General features: G+C 32.5%; 1 protein-coding gene across 1 annotated transcript in view; it reads right to left on the bottom strand.

The window, feature by feature from the left end:
* Window positions 1-14,756, bottom strand: part of LOC137398052 (leucine-rich repeat protein lrrA-like) — a 93,988-nt gene that overhangs the window by 23,580 nt on the left and 55,652 nt on the right. Inside the window, exons 13-14 of the mRNA XM_068084153.1 lie at window positions 13,163-13,303; window positions 10,524-10,664 (exon numbers count right to left, since the gene is read on the bottom strand). Coding sequence (XP_067940254.1) covers window positions 10,524-10,664; window positions 13,163-13,303 — 282 coding nt within the window. The remainder of the gene's footprint in view (window positions 1-10,523; window positions 10,665-13,162; window positions 13,304-14,756) is intronic.

Here is a 14,756-nt window from a genome sequence, read left to right as displayed (position 1 = left end):
AGGGTACTGATGGTTGAGAAATGCACTGATATTATTAGATTAACCAGTATTATTAATATAGTAATAATAAAAAACCAATGCACAATTTTGACTACAGTTCCAAACGTCATAGCTAAAAATATCAAGAAGTTGTGATTTTTATATAGATTTTAAAAAAGTTTGTTTAAAAAAGTGTTTGGTCATGACAAACAGCAATAATGAAAGAAAAAGATTATATGTTTATGTCTCTCATCCTGCAATAGGAGAAATGCGATATTAGAAGTAAAATGCACTGATATTATTAGACTAAACAATATTATTAATATAGTAATACAGTATTAATAAAAAACCGTGGCACAATTTTGTTTACCTTTCAAAACCTCATAGCTAACAATATCAAAAAGTTGTGATATTTATATATATTTTTAGAAAATCTATTTAACAAAATTATTTAGAAAAAATAAAAACGGTAACATACTGCCCATCATCGATGTTGTTAGTTTGATTATTAGACGTCAACAGTCATCCAAACTTATAATTAAATATTGTAATAATTTCATGAGTCATTAGAAAAAAATATCATCATCATTTCCCTTACTTTCATTTCTTTGAACATCAGTTAGAATACCAAAGTACTCAAAAGTTTCCAAAATGTCAGTTACTTTGAAATCGGCAAAAAAGAAACTATTTCTGTACTTCTACGTTTTTACAAAAACTTCCAGCAATTCGACAATGCTATAGACTGGTGAAATGTGCAAGTTATGTTTTGTGAAATGTGCAGGACTTAATGATTCTATTCTCTTTTGCTCGGCGTCTGTTTGCCGGTCTTAATTTTGATAGAAATAAGGTTTGGCTAATAATAATCTGTCTATTTATGTATAATCCGATCAGATGGATTAGTTTTAGGATATTGTGGTAACCTTTCAAAGAATTGATAACATATTCAAATAGGTTTATATGTGTTTTTTATAGTTATCATACTTTGACGACTCTATTAAAAATGGTTAAATTTGTTGATGAGATTTCGATGCAAGGTTTTGCGACGTTGTTGATAAATAACTTTTGAAAGTTGTGTGCACATGCATTTATCATGAAAGCTCTCAAACTTTGCTCCGCTCGTTTGGTTGTGGAAAAATGAAATTGACGTATCAAATAAAATATAAAGTATAAACTTTTAAATGTGTGTTTTTATTATGATTAAAGATTAGAGAAAGCATAATAGTATTATGCTTCATTAGATATCTTGAGGTGTTGACTGATGTTCTAAAAGAAGAATCAAGGAGATTGAGCCACTAGAAGCTGAGATATAGCAAGCCAACCACAGGTCCACCTGATAACGAATCAGAGGAAAACCCTTCAAAAATCCCAAGAACTTTTACATATGAAATTTATTTATTATTAATGTGCCAGAGTTGCGCATCCTTACCGCCATTACGTATAATAATTGTTTTAGGCTACGAGATGTGAAACGCTTCTCATGATAGTAAATAAATTACTGGCTAGTTCTTGTCTCTAAGGAAAATCAAGCAAACATTGTGTGGTAAAGGCATTTACCCATAACCCCTCGCCGTGCATTTTCAAAACAGAAGAGCAGATTTTGACTATTGTGTTTCAACTTTTAACTCGATCTCCACGGATATGCTCCGAAAATCTTCTGTTCAATGAACGGCGCGTGTATTGTCTATATGCGACATCCGCTATTCGCAGTATGTTTAGAATAATAAATGGGAATGGGAATTTTTGTTCATTCATCATTTTTCTATTGTGTACCTACTGCAGCATTCAATTGATTTTCATGATTATTGTCACTATAAACAGACTGTAAGTTCACTACAGCCATAATTTTAAAAATAATAAATTTACCGTGCTGCTCTTCCTGTAAGAAAAGAAAACGATAACTTTTGATTTGATTTTTTTATTTATCTATTATCTTATCTATGATGATTTTTATGATTAACATAATAATCATAATGCATATTATACAAAATAATAATTTAACTGCCTCTAGAATAAATGATGTAACTAATATAACTTGTAGAAAATTCCAAATGGTAACCGAGATTGATTTTATTGATTCCATTTGTTAGCTATAGTTAAAAAATCTGAACAGCGCTAAAATTGAGTCTGAATAGGGAAGCTAAGTGGGAGAACAGCAAAACTGAGCTGAACTAGCGAGATAGCAACCTAAGTAACTAAAGATAGCAAAATGTTGCGAAATAATAGATGCGTGTCATTATTTTATGCTAAAACTAATCTACACGTCAGAGGGACTGGTTTGGAATTCTCAGAGCAATCAATGATTGTTAGGCCCAATTTGATTGCTCTATAGTTCCATGGATTAAACTAATTAAACCGCTGTGATTGTTATAGGAGAGCGCATTAGTTGGCTTAGTTGACCAATGGCACACAATTCGATTGCATACGTCATATTTTGATGATCACCAAAACACTTATTTTTTTGGTAGACCTGTGTTTGGCTGGCTATGTCTCAGCTTATGTTTGGTCAATCTCCTTGATTCTTCTTTTTAGAACATCAGTCAACACCTCAAGATAAATAATAAAACATAATAATATGATGCTGTCTCTATTATTTAACATTATTTATGATAAAATACTATATTAAAACTAATTATCAGCTGTGTGTTACTAAAACATAACAAAGTTACCTGATTTCATCAACCAGAAGTACTTTATTAATATTACTCCACAAGATATGAAATCAGTTGATTCCTGAAGACAAGCAGAAATTGTTAATGAAAGCTGATAAAACAAAGTTTTATTTATTTAATTATGCATTAAAAGTTTGTAAATATTGTAAATTAATACGGAAATCCAGTCTGGTGCTATATCGTGAATATTTTCACTAGCTGTAAGAATAATACTAATTACCTCAAAGAAAGTTAATTAAGGGAAAAATCCTTTTTTTGTGCTAAATGGTGGGAATGTCTGGATCTGCTCAGTTCGTTTCACTTGAGCCAATTATTAATTATTAATATAATGGTAATTGTGATATAGTTGTAAAATACATGTGATTTAAAACATCAAAGGGCATATTTTACTAAAGCAATAACTATTTATTTCAAACAAACCACAATTTACAGTGTGGACACCTAACATATTTTTAAATTAGAGTTTAAAAAGAGCAGGACAGCCATCTGTTTAAAAAAGTATTTCAAAATTGTTTTTTACCTCTATTCGGCTAAGCATTACCTTTTTTTACTTATTTAAGTATGACTTGGCTCGAAATTTTAAAAAATATGCTAATTTGAAAATAGTAACAGCCAATCATTCCTTGGACCATTGTCATATTTCTTTGAAAATTGTGTCCCCACTACTGCTGGCTAATGATAACATGTAGCAAAAAATCACAGTTTATTTGAGAGACTAAAGATCTAAAACATGATAATGCTCATTTGTTGAAGATTAAAGATTTCATTAACAATTTTAATATTCAGAGTTTCATGGTGCCGATTGCAGCAAATTCTTTAAATGGATAATTCTGACAAAATTAGTTGTCTACATTATCAAACCTAAACAAAAGTGAAAGATTCCAGTATTTACATAATTATTTGGCAAATATCAAGCTGTAGAGCTTTAGTTAATAAGGGTTTTTTATTTAGATATGAATGTGAAAAAAATAATTTCATTCATAATTTCAAAGCTGTATCAAGTGATGGGGTGACGAATAAACAGCCTTAGGTGCCCAGAATATTGCTATACAACGAGACCAGAGTAATTTATATCAACTAATTATTCATTAAAGACTCATGTATTATCATTGTTTTATCTGTGTTTAACCCTTTTACCGCCATCTAAGTATAACTTTAGTTTTCAGCCTACAGCCAGCCACTTTACTGAAAAGTGCCAATGTTTATTTATGATTTTGTATAAAACTTATTTTCAAATTCTATTTATCTACATGTAGAACATTTTTGTTATATAGTTTATCTTGCCAACAAGCGCTATGCGAAAAAATACAATGTATTCATGCTATCGTGAACTTAGCTTAATTTTATAGAGAAATTTTTGAACAACACTGTGAATACCATAAAAGTACTTTAAGATTGCTGATTTGGTTATCAACAAATAATAAAAATAAATTACTACGCAGTTGCTATAGTATTTGCAAAAATTCGCCAACGGCAGTCAACCATAGAATTCTGCATTAATGTGCATACCGAAGTGACAAACTTAACCCTTTGACCAGATATAAACCTGAAGTAAGTTCTGCTCAACAAGCATAGACAACTTCCAATTCAAGAGTGAGTTCACGCCAACTTGATGAGTTGATGAACCGACTCGTGGGCGAGCTAATAAACAGACTCGGGGCATGCCGATAAACAAACTCGTGGTTGAGCCGATAAACAGACTCGAGAGTGAGCCGAAAAACAGACGCGAGAGTGAGCCGATAAACAGACTCGAGAGTGAGCCGATAAACAGACTCGATGGTGAGCCAATAGACAGACTCGAGGATGAGCCGATAAACAGACTTGTGGGTGAGCCGATAAACAGACTTGTGGGTGAGCTGATAAACAGACTCGACAGTGAGCCGATAAACAGACTCGACAGTGAGCCGATAAACAGACTCGTGGGTGAGCCAATAAACAGGCTCAAGAGTGAGCCGATAAGCAGACTCGATTGTGTCTTTTCTCAACTATTACACCCTAGCAAGCCAAGCGCAATATTTCTTGATTTTCGGTCAATTGCACTTATAGTTAAAGCAGCTATGATACCCTGGCTAATATCACTATGCTCAATTCAGAAACAGTGACAAGAATTTTATACCCTATTTGCTTTTGGAAATCTATCAGAGCTTATTGTAAAGAACGCGGTATCTTTATTGGCGTCATATCTCTCAGTAACAAGCAGTAACACACCATCAATGATAAAACTGACAGGTTATATAACAATCCAAGGGAAAAATCTACAATTGATGGTCTGCACAGTAATTAGGTCAACCAAATTCACAATAACATGGTTAGAATACAAAAACGATAACATTCGGCACTAACTAATCACGCAATACGAGTATTAATAACTTTTTTAGTGTTTGTGCAGTAACATATAAACCTTAGCACAATATGGTACTAAATGGTTTACATAAAAAAAATTTCTAGTCAAACAAATACATATACACTACATTGAACAAGTGTTAAGCTTGCACCTTGTAAATGACTATTCAAATTTGTCTGCATCGTGACGAACGTAATATAGATCCATTGAGTCAGCAATTTGATGCTGCCGGATTACAGGCTTAGAAAAGACGTCATCAACTCTTTTAGGCATGCTGACTGTCTATAAATACGGGTACACACTGATTCACAGTTCATTTGCTTTTACAAGCATGAAGCGCTTGTCTACTTTTTGCAAATTTTCTTGCAACAAGGAGCGTGACCTACAGAGGCACGGTTGTGTACACGGACACCGCTGCTCCTTCTGTGATGAGGTGTTTACCACTCAGCCTCTCCTGCAAGCGCATGTTTCTGCTGAGCACCGAAGAACACAGTCTACCCAAACTGAAACCTAGAAACCCAGGGCGTGTTCACCCCGTCGCCAACACCATCACCGAGGGCAACGCTACACAAGGCCATAAGAGGACCGACGGTTGTACTGGAGGCCAGCCCGTTATGCTTGCCCTACTCCACGGCATGAAATGGAGTCCAATATCGTTCGCCCATTGGTAGGCTCTGTCGGGGACGATTGTGACCCTCTCGGGCTACTGGACTCACCAGTCAAAATCGATTTCTGAGTGCCAGTAGTCCCACCAACCACCTCGGCCCTTCTCAGGGCCACCATTTCCATTTTAAGGATTTTGTGCTGCGTCGACAATGGTGGAAACTCAGCGTCGTACTTATCATCTACTCTTTTTATTACACGCCCTCCCAAAAACAACCGAAACTCGTGTAATTGATCCTCGAAACTTCAATAAAATCATTATTTTATGAACATAGATAGCTGAAATTTCAAATTTAGTACAATGAACAAAAAATGTTCTACATAAACATTCATTCACATATCTACTACTCAAAATAAATACAACCATGTGCAATTGTCCCTGTATAAAATGCTTGGAAGCATTTTTTTTTGGTAGTCAAACGCTATAACATAGCCGTGCGAGCCACCATAACGATCGTTTTCTCTGTATATTCCAAGCATACTAAAAATCCAAAAAGTTTACATCATTTTTATCATTTGAATTATTTTTATTCTTATTAGACAAAAAATCACTATCGATCGCAGGATCAAGTAATCCTTTATTTTACCGTTTTGAACGTTGAGCCGATGATGACTGGTTTTCCAACTTTTATTCTTTTCCAAGGAGGCGCGACTTGTTTAGCTTTTAGCACAAAGCAACGCCTCTCAGATAATCGTTTCATATTGCAAATCGTCGATCGATATCTTGTTAATGATATTTAAAAGTTACCAGTGTTCATATCCTTTGTTTAACGCTACTAGGCGACAGCTTTATATACGTCCACCAAAATAGACATAAATGTTGTTTCCCCACGCAACCGGTAAACGACATTTTGGTCGTTTCCCCTGCCAAAGGGTTAGGAATTCTAACTGCAATAACCACTGATTAATATGTATGATAACAAACCTTAAAGTGACATCTTATGGTTACTAGTTTGTAATAATATAACAAAGCGCTGTGGCATTTTTCATACTGCATATCTCTAAGTTTGTTTCTTCTCATTCATATTGTAATAATAAGTAAGACACCACACACTGTTTTTCTGGCATCTTTTTCTGCCTCTTTAAATTTTACCCAACTCTCATATGTTAAGATATGCAATAAACTTCCCCTGCTAATCTACTTAGTTACATAGATGGAGATATGGCTGTTTTCATTTATAATGACAGAGCTTCAACATTTTAACAAACTGCACAAGTCACCTATTATCAAGGACATTTTGCATGGAATGTAGCAACTGGACCTGAGTGGAGGTTTCTAATGATTGCCTTAACTATTTCTTTACAAAATTCTTTTATCTTAGAAGGAAATTATTACATATTTGTTAAAGTTTAATATTTAAAAAAGTTGTATAAATAGTTGAGTGATAAAGCTGATGCCATGAAATTGTCACAGCTGTGTTGCAGATATAGCTCGGACAGTTTTCTGGCTATTGTTGCTACAACCATGAGCATGTTTAAGACGTATCATGGTTTATCAAAGTCATCACAGCAAAAACAAAACAACTCCCATATAATAGTCCTGTAAACCAATAAAGTTTGAATAAGTTATTAGTCCTAACATTAGTGAACCGGTTACAGCTGAAATACATTTGACATAGTCAGTCATTGCAAACAATATATTGAAATAAAACAATCTACCAAAAAATCAAAACATGATGGGCTGTAGACAACCTTTAGATTGGCTCAATACACAGAGATAATTTTTTCAATTTGTTGTTTAAGTACAGGTACAGTAGTCTCATTAGTTAACTACTCATTATTCAGGAAAATCTTCTACGAAGCCTACTAGAGTCAGTCTATTTATATTTTGGTCATACACAAGCACTTTTGAGAGTCGTCTTATATAGCTTGTGGTAGAAAAAGAGAGCTAATTTATTTGTTTTCGGTATACCTTTTTAAATTTCAAGAATTGCGGATCTTGTTATTTTGCGCGAGTTAAGTTCATGTTTTTTATTGCCAGCCTAATGAAACTTCGCTTGTGAAATTAAACAAGTAATACGTTAATTTAGAAAATATGTGATTCATGAAACTGATGAAACATGCATCGGCTGAGTTAAATTTCATGTTTACTATTTTTTTACTTTGTATACATTGTTTATTTTCCAAAGAAGCTGGCTGAAAATAAATTAGCAGAAACCGTTTTTTTAATCTCAAACCATTAATTAGTGAACTAGTTTTATTTAAGTTTTATTTACTTTAAACCTACATTGATATATAACAGATTTAAAACAACAATATTGTAGGAATCTTATTAAAAAAGTCTAAAATATGAAAAAAAGCAGTGAGGTTTTTTCAAAGATCGTAAGAGTTAGCTGAAGCCAAATAAGAACAATGCACGTTATAACATTTTAGACATAAAGGTAGAATCCTCAATGAACAATTCATTGGCTTGGTTTCCTATTCAAACATCTACCATTTTTACAATCAAAGCACAAGAGGTGAGTTTATATGATAAGTTGATCCAGATAAATTCACAAATGGAAACAAATCTTACAAAATTGATCGTTTTACACATACTTGAATGGCTAATTGAATAATTTTCAACTATGAATGTCTAGTTTTTTAGTTGGACCACATGTAAAATAACAAAAACTGGTGGAGTCCTCTATTGCATTGGTTCACTCTAAGAATGGACAGTTTTATAATTCTACAACAAATTGTTAAAGGGAAACAAATTTTAATATACAATAAAATGTTATAAAGAACAAATGTATTCAGTAATTTAGTTTCACAGGTCTAAGTTCTAATGATATTTTTTTAGATTTGTTTGGTCAAACCAAATAGAAGCCTATATTGCATTTTATGTGGTAATGCAAAAAACCAAAACAAAAAATATATCAAGGTAGTAATAAAAGGTATTAAACTGTTTCAACTGTCAATTGATTAAAATGACAATAAAGTGCAAGGGTAGGTTATGCAAAAGGAAACAATCCTGACAAAGAGATTTTACGAAACTTAATCTAACTTTGTTAGAGTAAAACGAGCTTCATTCTTGCATTTTTGGTTTAATGTTTTATATTGGTGATGCTAGTATTTTTCAATGAATGCCTATTAATGGTTTAGGGACTATATTTTCCTATTTTTTGGTAATATCAGCACGAACATATTTATTTTGGACGATGACTTTTGTCAAAAAGGTAATGAGCAGATTTTTTTGGAAATCGTATGAAAATAGATTGTAGCAGATAGTTACTGCCCCTATTAACCCCTGCACTACCTACTATACACTACACTACACTACTATACACTACCCTACACTGATCGATGCAGTTCAGGCTGACACAGATTTTCTCCAGATACTGTTTTATAATGTGAGCAACTTCTTGCCCAGTCTATAAAAAAGTGCTTGCCATACAGGTAGCTATATCACGAAACCAGATCGGCAGCCGGCTTGGAACCTGGTGCAATATCTGAAAAAGCAAACTCAGCAGGGTTCAAAAATTAACATGACCTTAATCCTACTAGAGTTGAGCTTGCAAAAGCTAGGTTCGTTACTGGAGTGACTGTTTTAGCAATAAACGCCGGAACAAAAAAGTCTTCATCTTTTTTTTGCGTCTAGGCATATTTTCACTTTATAAGTTTAATCAGTAATATTGTATAAAAGTTCATTGAACGCCATGAACTTTTTGCTAAAGTTCTGAGTCATAACTTTTTAATTTTCAATCAAATTGATATAAATGAACTAAATCATACAATTATGCCAAATTTGGGCTTCATAGCAAGTTGGGTCAATTTTGATCAGTAATTTTTTGTTTTTATCAAATTGCTATACAACGCTTAAACTTATGTTATTACACCAAATTGGCACTTCTTAGCTAACTAATTAAAATTACCTTAATTAAATTTAGCTGTTTTTGTCAATTAGATCTAAAAGCCTCAAAAGCATCTAATTACACCGAATGTAGGCTTTTTCGCAAACTTCTTAAAATTCCGTCATAACTTTTTCATCTTCATCAAGTTGGTGTAAAACGCTCGAAATTATCTAATTACACCGAAATGAGTATTTTTAGCAAACTTAGTAGAATTCATACGAAACTTTTTTAATTTTTGTAAAGTTAGTATAAAATGCTCAAAATTATCTATTTTCGCCAAAATCAGGCTTTTTAGCAAATTTGCCTGAAATCAGTATTTAACTTTTTTCATTTTGCAACTTTGCCTTTCTCTGTGCAATAGAGAATAGATTAGATATGAGTAAATTTATAAGTGCAATTTATAAACTACTAACTTATCCCTCATGGAGAAATTAAAATCAACAACTTTGGATCGACTTTTTTTATCAATTGCTTGGATAGTTGCATTCTGACATTTGCTTGTTTGAGCTCAATGTATATCTTTTGGTCTCGGCTTTTTTTGAACGGCTGCACTAGTTACTAGTCACTAGTTAGAACTGCTGAACATGACATTTCACACATAGCCATTGAGAATACATACATTTGTACTTCTCGCATAGAAAAAAAAAGTTGTTAGCTACATGTTAAGCATTCGCATGCGTGCTAATTGCAGATTTCACCGAAAACATTGTTAAAAATGTCATTGTAATTACTAAAGCCAACAATTGGTTGTAGTAACATATTACGAAAAACCAAAAAACTTATTTTAATAATGTCTATCTCTATGTGAAACCACATGGACTGACCATAAAACTGACTTAATCTGAACTGACTTAAATATTATAGACGGAAGGTAGAGGTCTATTATTTATTCAATGATCTAAGTTCCAGCTTACAGGTTTTAAATTGAAACATTCAAGACCGTGGAAGGAGGTTAAAAGCAGAAACACCGACAGTAATGTTCAGAAACATGACAAAATATTGCAGAAGTATTTTGTGATTCTATTGCAAACCTACTTGAGTGGCAACTTAGGGAGGCTGCAATGGCTGATGTCAAGTTTCTCTAAAGAATGCACATTTCCAATGTCAACAGGACTAGCAGAGTCCATTTTACTGTCAGAAAGGTTCAGCTCTTTCAAGCTGGGCAGTGAAACAAGTCTGTAACAAAAGGCCAAATTTATCAAATGACTGAAATATCTGCATGCACAGTTATTTGTTCAATGTTGAAGCAAATATTTCGACAATAACACAACCTATTCTGCTCATTGGATCTACAGGTTAACAATACAACAATGGGTATACAGAGTAGTCACTCAATGACAACCTGATAACTCAGTTTTGCCGATTGTATAATCAGAAATTAATATGTAGAGGTTGCTGCTTTTCTGTTGTTTAATACAAGAACAACACAGCTTGGGTTGATATTCAACTAATATTTGTGGCAGCTTTACAGCGGGAAAAATGACATAAACTGGCAAAGAACTCCATTTCATTACAAAAATAAAAAACTAGCTTTTTCATAGTACATCTAGACAGTTAGAGCATTGTTATGATTTTTTTTATGTCAGCATAAAAATTTGCAATAATTTAGGTGGTTCTATATTTTTGGTAGAAAAGTTGATCTATGTTTCCGACCATAAAAAAAACAAATTATGAAAAGATGTTAATAGGTCCGATGCTCCAATATAACCCCAAATCTTTTAACTCAAAATCAAACCAAAATTTATTAATGAAGTTATTTGCAAAGTTAATCTGATTTCTATTTGCTCACAGCCACTAGACAAGGACAAAATTGTAAGTCAGATTCAATGCAAAACTTTTTTAGACTTCTGGTCGCCATGAAAAAATTAAATCAATGTCCTAGTGAGCTACTTTCTATCACCTCTGTTGAGCTTTAAAGTAATTTTGAAATTTCATTAAAAATTGCCAAGCAAGCTTATTCCCTTATATTTAGCACTTATTCTCCAAGAAAACTGACTGAAAATGAAATAGCCCGAAATGCATTCCTTCAATTCCAAAAATATTGTCTAGTAAATTTGTTTAAATCCAGTTTTGTTCAGGGCAATTTGAGGCTGATATAGATGACAAATAAGATAAAAAATATAACATGAACCTATGAAATAGTCTAAAATATAACGACTGTCAGTGCAGTATTCTCAGAAGACCTTTAAATTTAGCTGAAACTATATGAGACCGGTTCAAGCGTTGACTTGTTCAACATAATGACAGTATCTTTCACAATTAATTCAACAGCTCGGTTTCTCATTCACAGATCTAAAAGCTTGACGACTAAAACTTGGAAAAAAAGTTTATATAAACAAATACATAGTTTCATGTGAAGAAATCGACAAATGTAACAACGTCATACAAATATTCATAATTAATTTTAAAAAATTAAAATTAACAACAACAAATAAGGACATATTTGAAAGTCAGTTTATTAACAAGAAATTAATGTGCAAAAGCAGGTTTTAAAATAGGAAAAAACTCCTGACAGAAGCGGTTTTTCTTTACAATTGACTAAAACTAATTTAAATTAGATAGTTATTGTTTGTCTGGAGGATCTGTTCTAGCAAGAAAGGACTGAACCGGAAAAACTGTCCAGCACTCTAAATTTTCAATCCTATTTTTACTTTATAACTGCCTTTAGTAGAATTGCATAAAAGTTCATTGAACTCATGGACATGTTAAAAAAGAACATGCCGTATAAGAATCATCTATCCTGTGATCCAAATATATATAATAGAAAACAAACTAAAAAAAACAATACTCATGACACACGAAGGAATGAGTAGGAATATAATTTGAGCAAATATATTTTACCGAGTACCTGGAGAAAGTTGCATTCCAGTGGTGGACTTTGTTGAACTCCTTCTATATTTTCTGACCTACCTTTTTGTTCACAAAAACGAGCGGTTCTTATATTTTCTAGTGTTGGGTTTTCAAAAGCCAGGTTCATCATTGTAGATTTGCAGCTACGTTTTTACTTTATAACTATATTTAATAGCATTGCGTAAAAGTTCATTGAACTCGTCGATGTTTGCTAAAGTTAGGAGCTATAAATGGCTTTCTTTGTGAAATTGTGAATGAGTTACATATAAGTTAATTTCGAAGTAAAACATACATGTTGCATAATAGGAATAATCTAACCTGTAATTGAAGTATACATATATATGTATATACATATACATACATACACATGATATATTAAAAATAAAATTAGAAAAAAAACAACACTCATAACTCATAAAAAATGAGAAGAAAAACATTTGAACAAAGATATTTTCCAAATTACTAGGAGAAAGTTGCATTCTGATGATTGCTTTTGTCAAACTCAATCTATATTTTCTGACCTCAACTCATTTTCAAATTGCTGAACTAGTTGATATTATGTTCAAAATAATGTTTATAGCTGAGCAAAACTTTTCCGGCTAGCCTTGGAAAATACCGATTTTTGCATGGATGGAAAAAAACTTTCAGCCAATAGCACGTCTTGCACCTGCATGCTACACGCATATTTTACTTCTCTTGTACATAAAAAGATGATTTTAGTCATATGTACTGCTTGAAAAATTGTACTAAATGTGAATTTTACGCTAAGACAGTGGTATGGGTTGTATGGAATGCAGCCTTTTGTGATAGTACTTTACACCTACCTGAGTGGTGAATTGAGAAAGTTACAATAACTCATGTTAAGTTTCTCCAGTGAATCTAGATTTTCAATGGCAACAGGACCAGCAGAATCCATTTTACTGTGATAGAGGCTTAGTTCTCTCAAGCTGGACAGCGAAGCAATTCTGTAACATTAGTTTCAATATTGGTCAATGACTTGAACTTCTGCGTTCAAATTTTTTTTGTCGAACATTGGTGCAAACATTCTACAAGATTACATCATATAAATTTTTTTGGTTCTACAAGTCAACAGTGCAATCAGGTGTATATAAAGTAATCACTCAATAAAAATTGATCATCACATTGTGTTCAGATTTTTTAATCTAAAATGACAAAACCAAATGCATGAAGAAGCAAAAATCTAAGAAATATGAGTTTTATTGCCAAATTTCAATGGAGACACAGTACCATAAATGTAAATTTTACAGAAAACATAAACTGTAATTAAAAGATGAGATGGAACATAATTATAGCAATTCAGCGTTTAATAAGAACTTAATAATTATGCTTTGTTGATGTTTTATTGTTCAATAAGAAATTATCACGACATTAGTTGGTTTTTCAACAAATTTTTTACAGCCGTAGAAATGCTTCAATAACTATCAAGATGGTCTGAAAAAAGTCTGATAGTTTGTTAGTTTTTGTGCTCAGCTATCAGAACTTCAACTTTTGAATAAACTGGACAAGTCACATATGATCCCTTCCACCGCCATCCATGTACACATTTAGCCTTCAGCCTGGTGCAGGCCATTTTTCAACAATTGCCGATTTTGCTTAATGATTTGTATACAATATTTTTCACCCTCAACCTCTATCTAGAAGACTTATGCTGTATATCTTATTTTGGCAACATGATAACAAACACGGATATGCAAAAAAAGACCAATGTATCTATTTTTATGCTTTAACAGAACTATATGAAGCTATGATTGCTACGAAACTAAAACAATCCTCCACAATGTTCCTTACACTTACAAAACTATTATTTTCATCACCGTCAGCGTCAGTGCTACGACTTAAATTATTTTTCTAATTACGAAAAGTTTAATATGATTTGACTATGATGTCATCAACATGAGTTATTCTCTATTATCTAACTCGGGAGGTACTTACGAAAGCCTTTGTAACACAAAACAGCTTGGGCATTTTCAAGATAGAATTTCCCTGGTAAATATTTGATATTGTTGAATTATTTTAGGCTAATTTCATAGAAAAAATTTTGGACAACACTGTAAGTACTATATAAGTGCAGAAATTCATAGGCTATTTTGTCAACAAATAATAAAATGAGGTTGCTATGCATTTGCATGGAATTTCGCAAAAATTTGCATACGACAGTTGAACATAATGTTTGCATAAATGCACATACAGCGGTGAACGGGTTAAAAATGATTTTCAGCCTGGATTAAAATATTTCATATACATATTACATATATTGCCCTTTTGCCACATCAAGCTGGTCAGCAATAAAGTATTTTAAAGATTGCCCTAACTTTTTGTTACTGCATAAACTTTATTTAGCGGGTAATATTTACATATCTTTTTAAGTCACATATTTGAAAAAGGTATATATAATTA

The sequence above is a fragment of the Watersipora subatra genome, chromosome 6 (assembly GCF_963576615.1).
Source record: "Watersipora subatra chromosome 6, tzWatSuba1.1, whole genome shotgun sequence".
In the NCBI taxonomy this organism is placed as follows: Eukaryota; Metazoa; Bryozoa; class Gymnolaemata; order Cheilostomatida; family Watersiporidae; genus Watersipora; species Watersipora subatra.
This window is presented reverse-complemented; position numbering and strand designations above follow the sequence as displayed.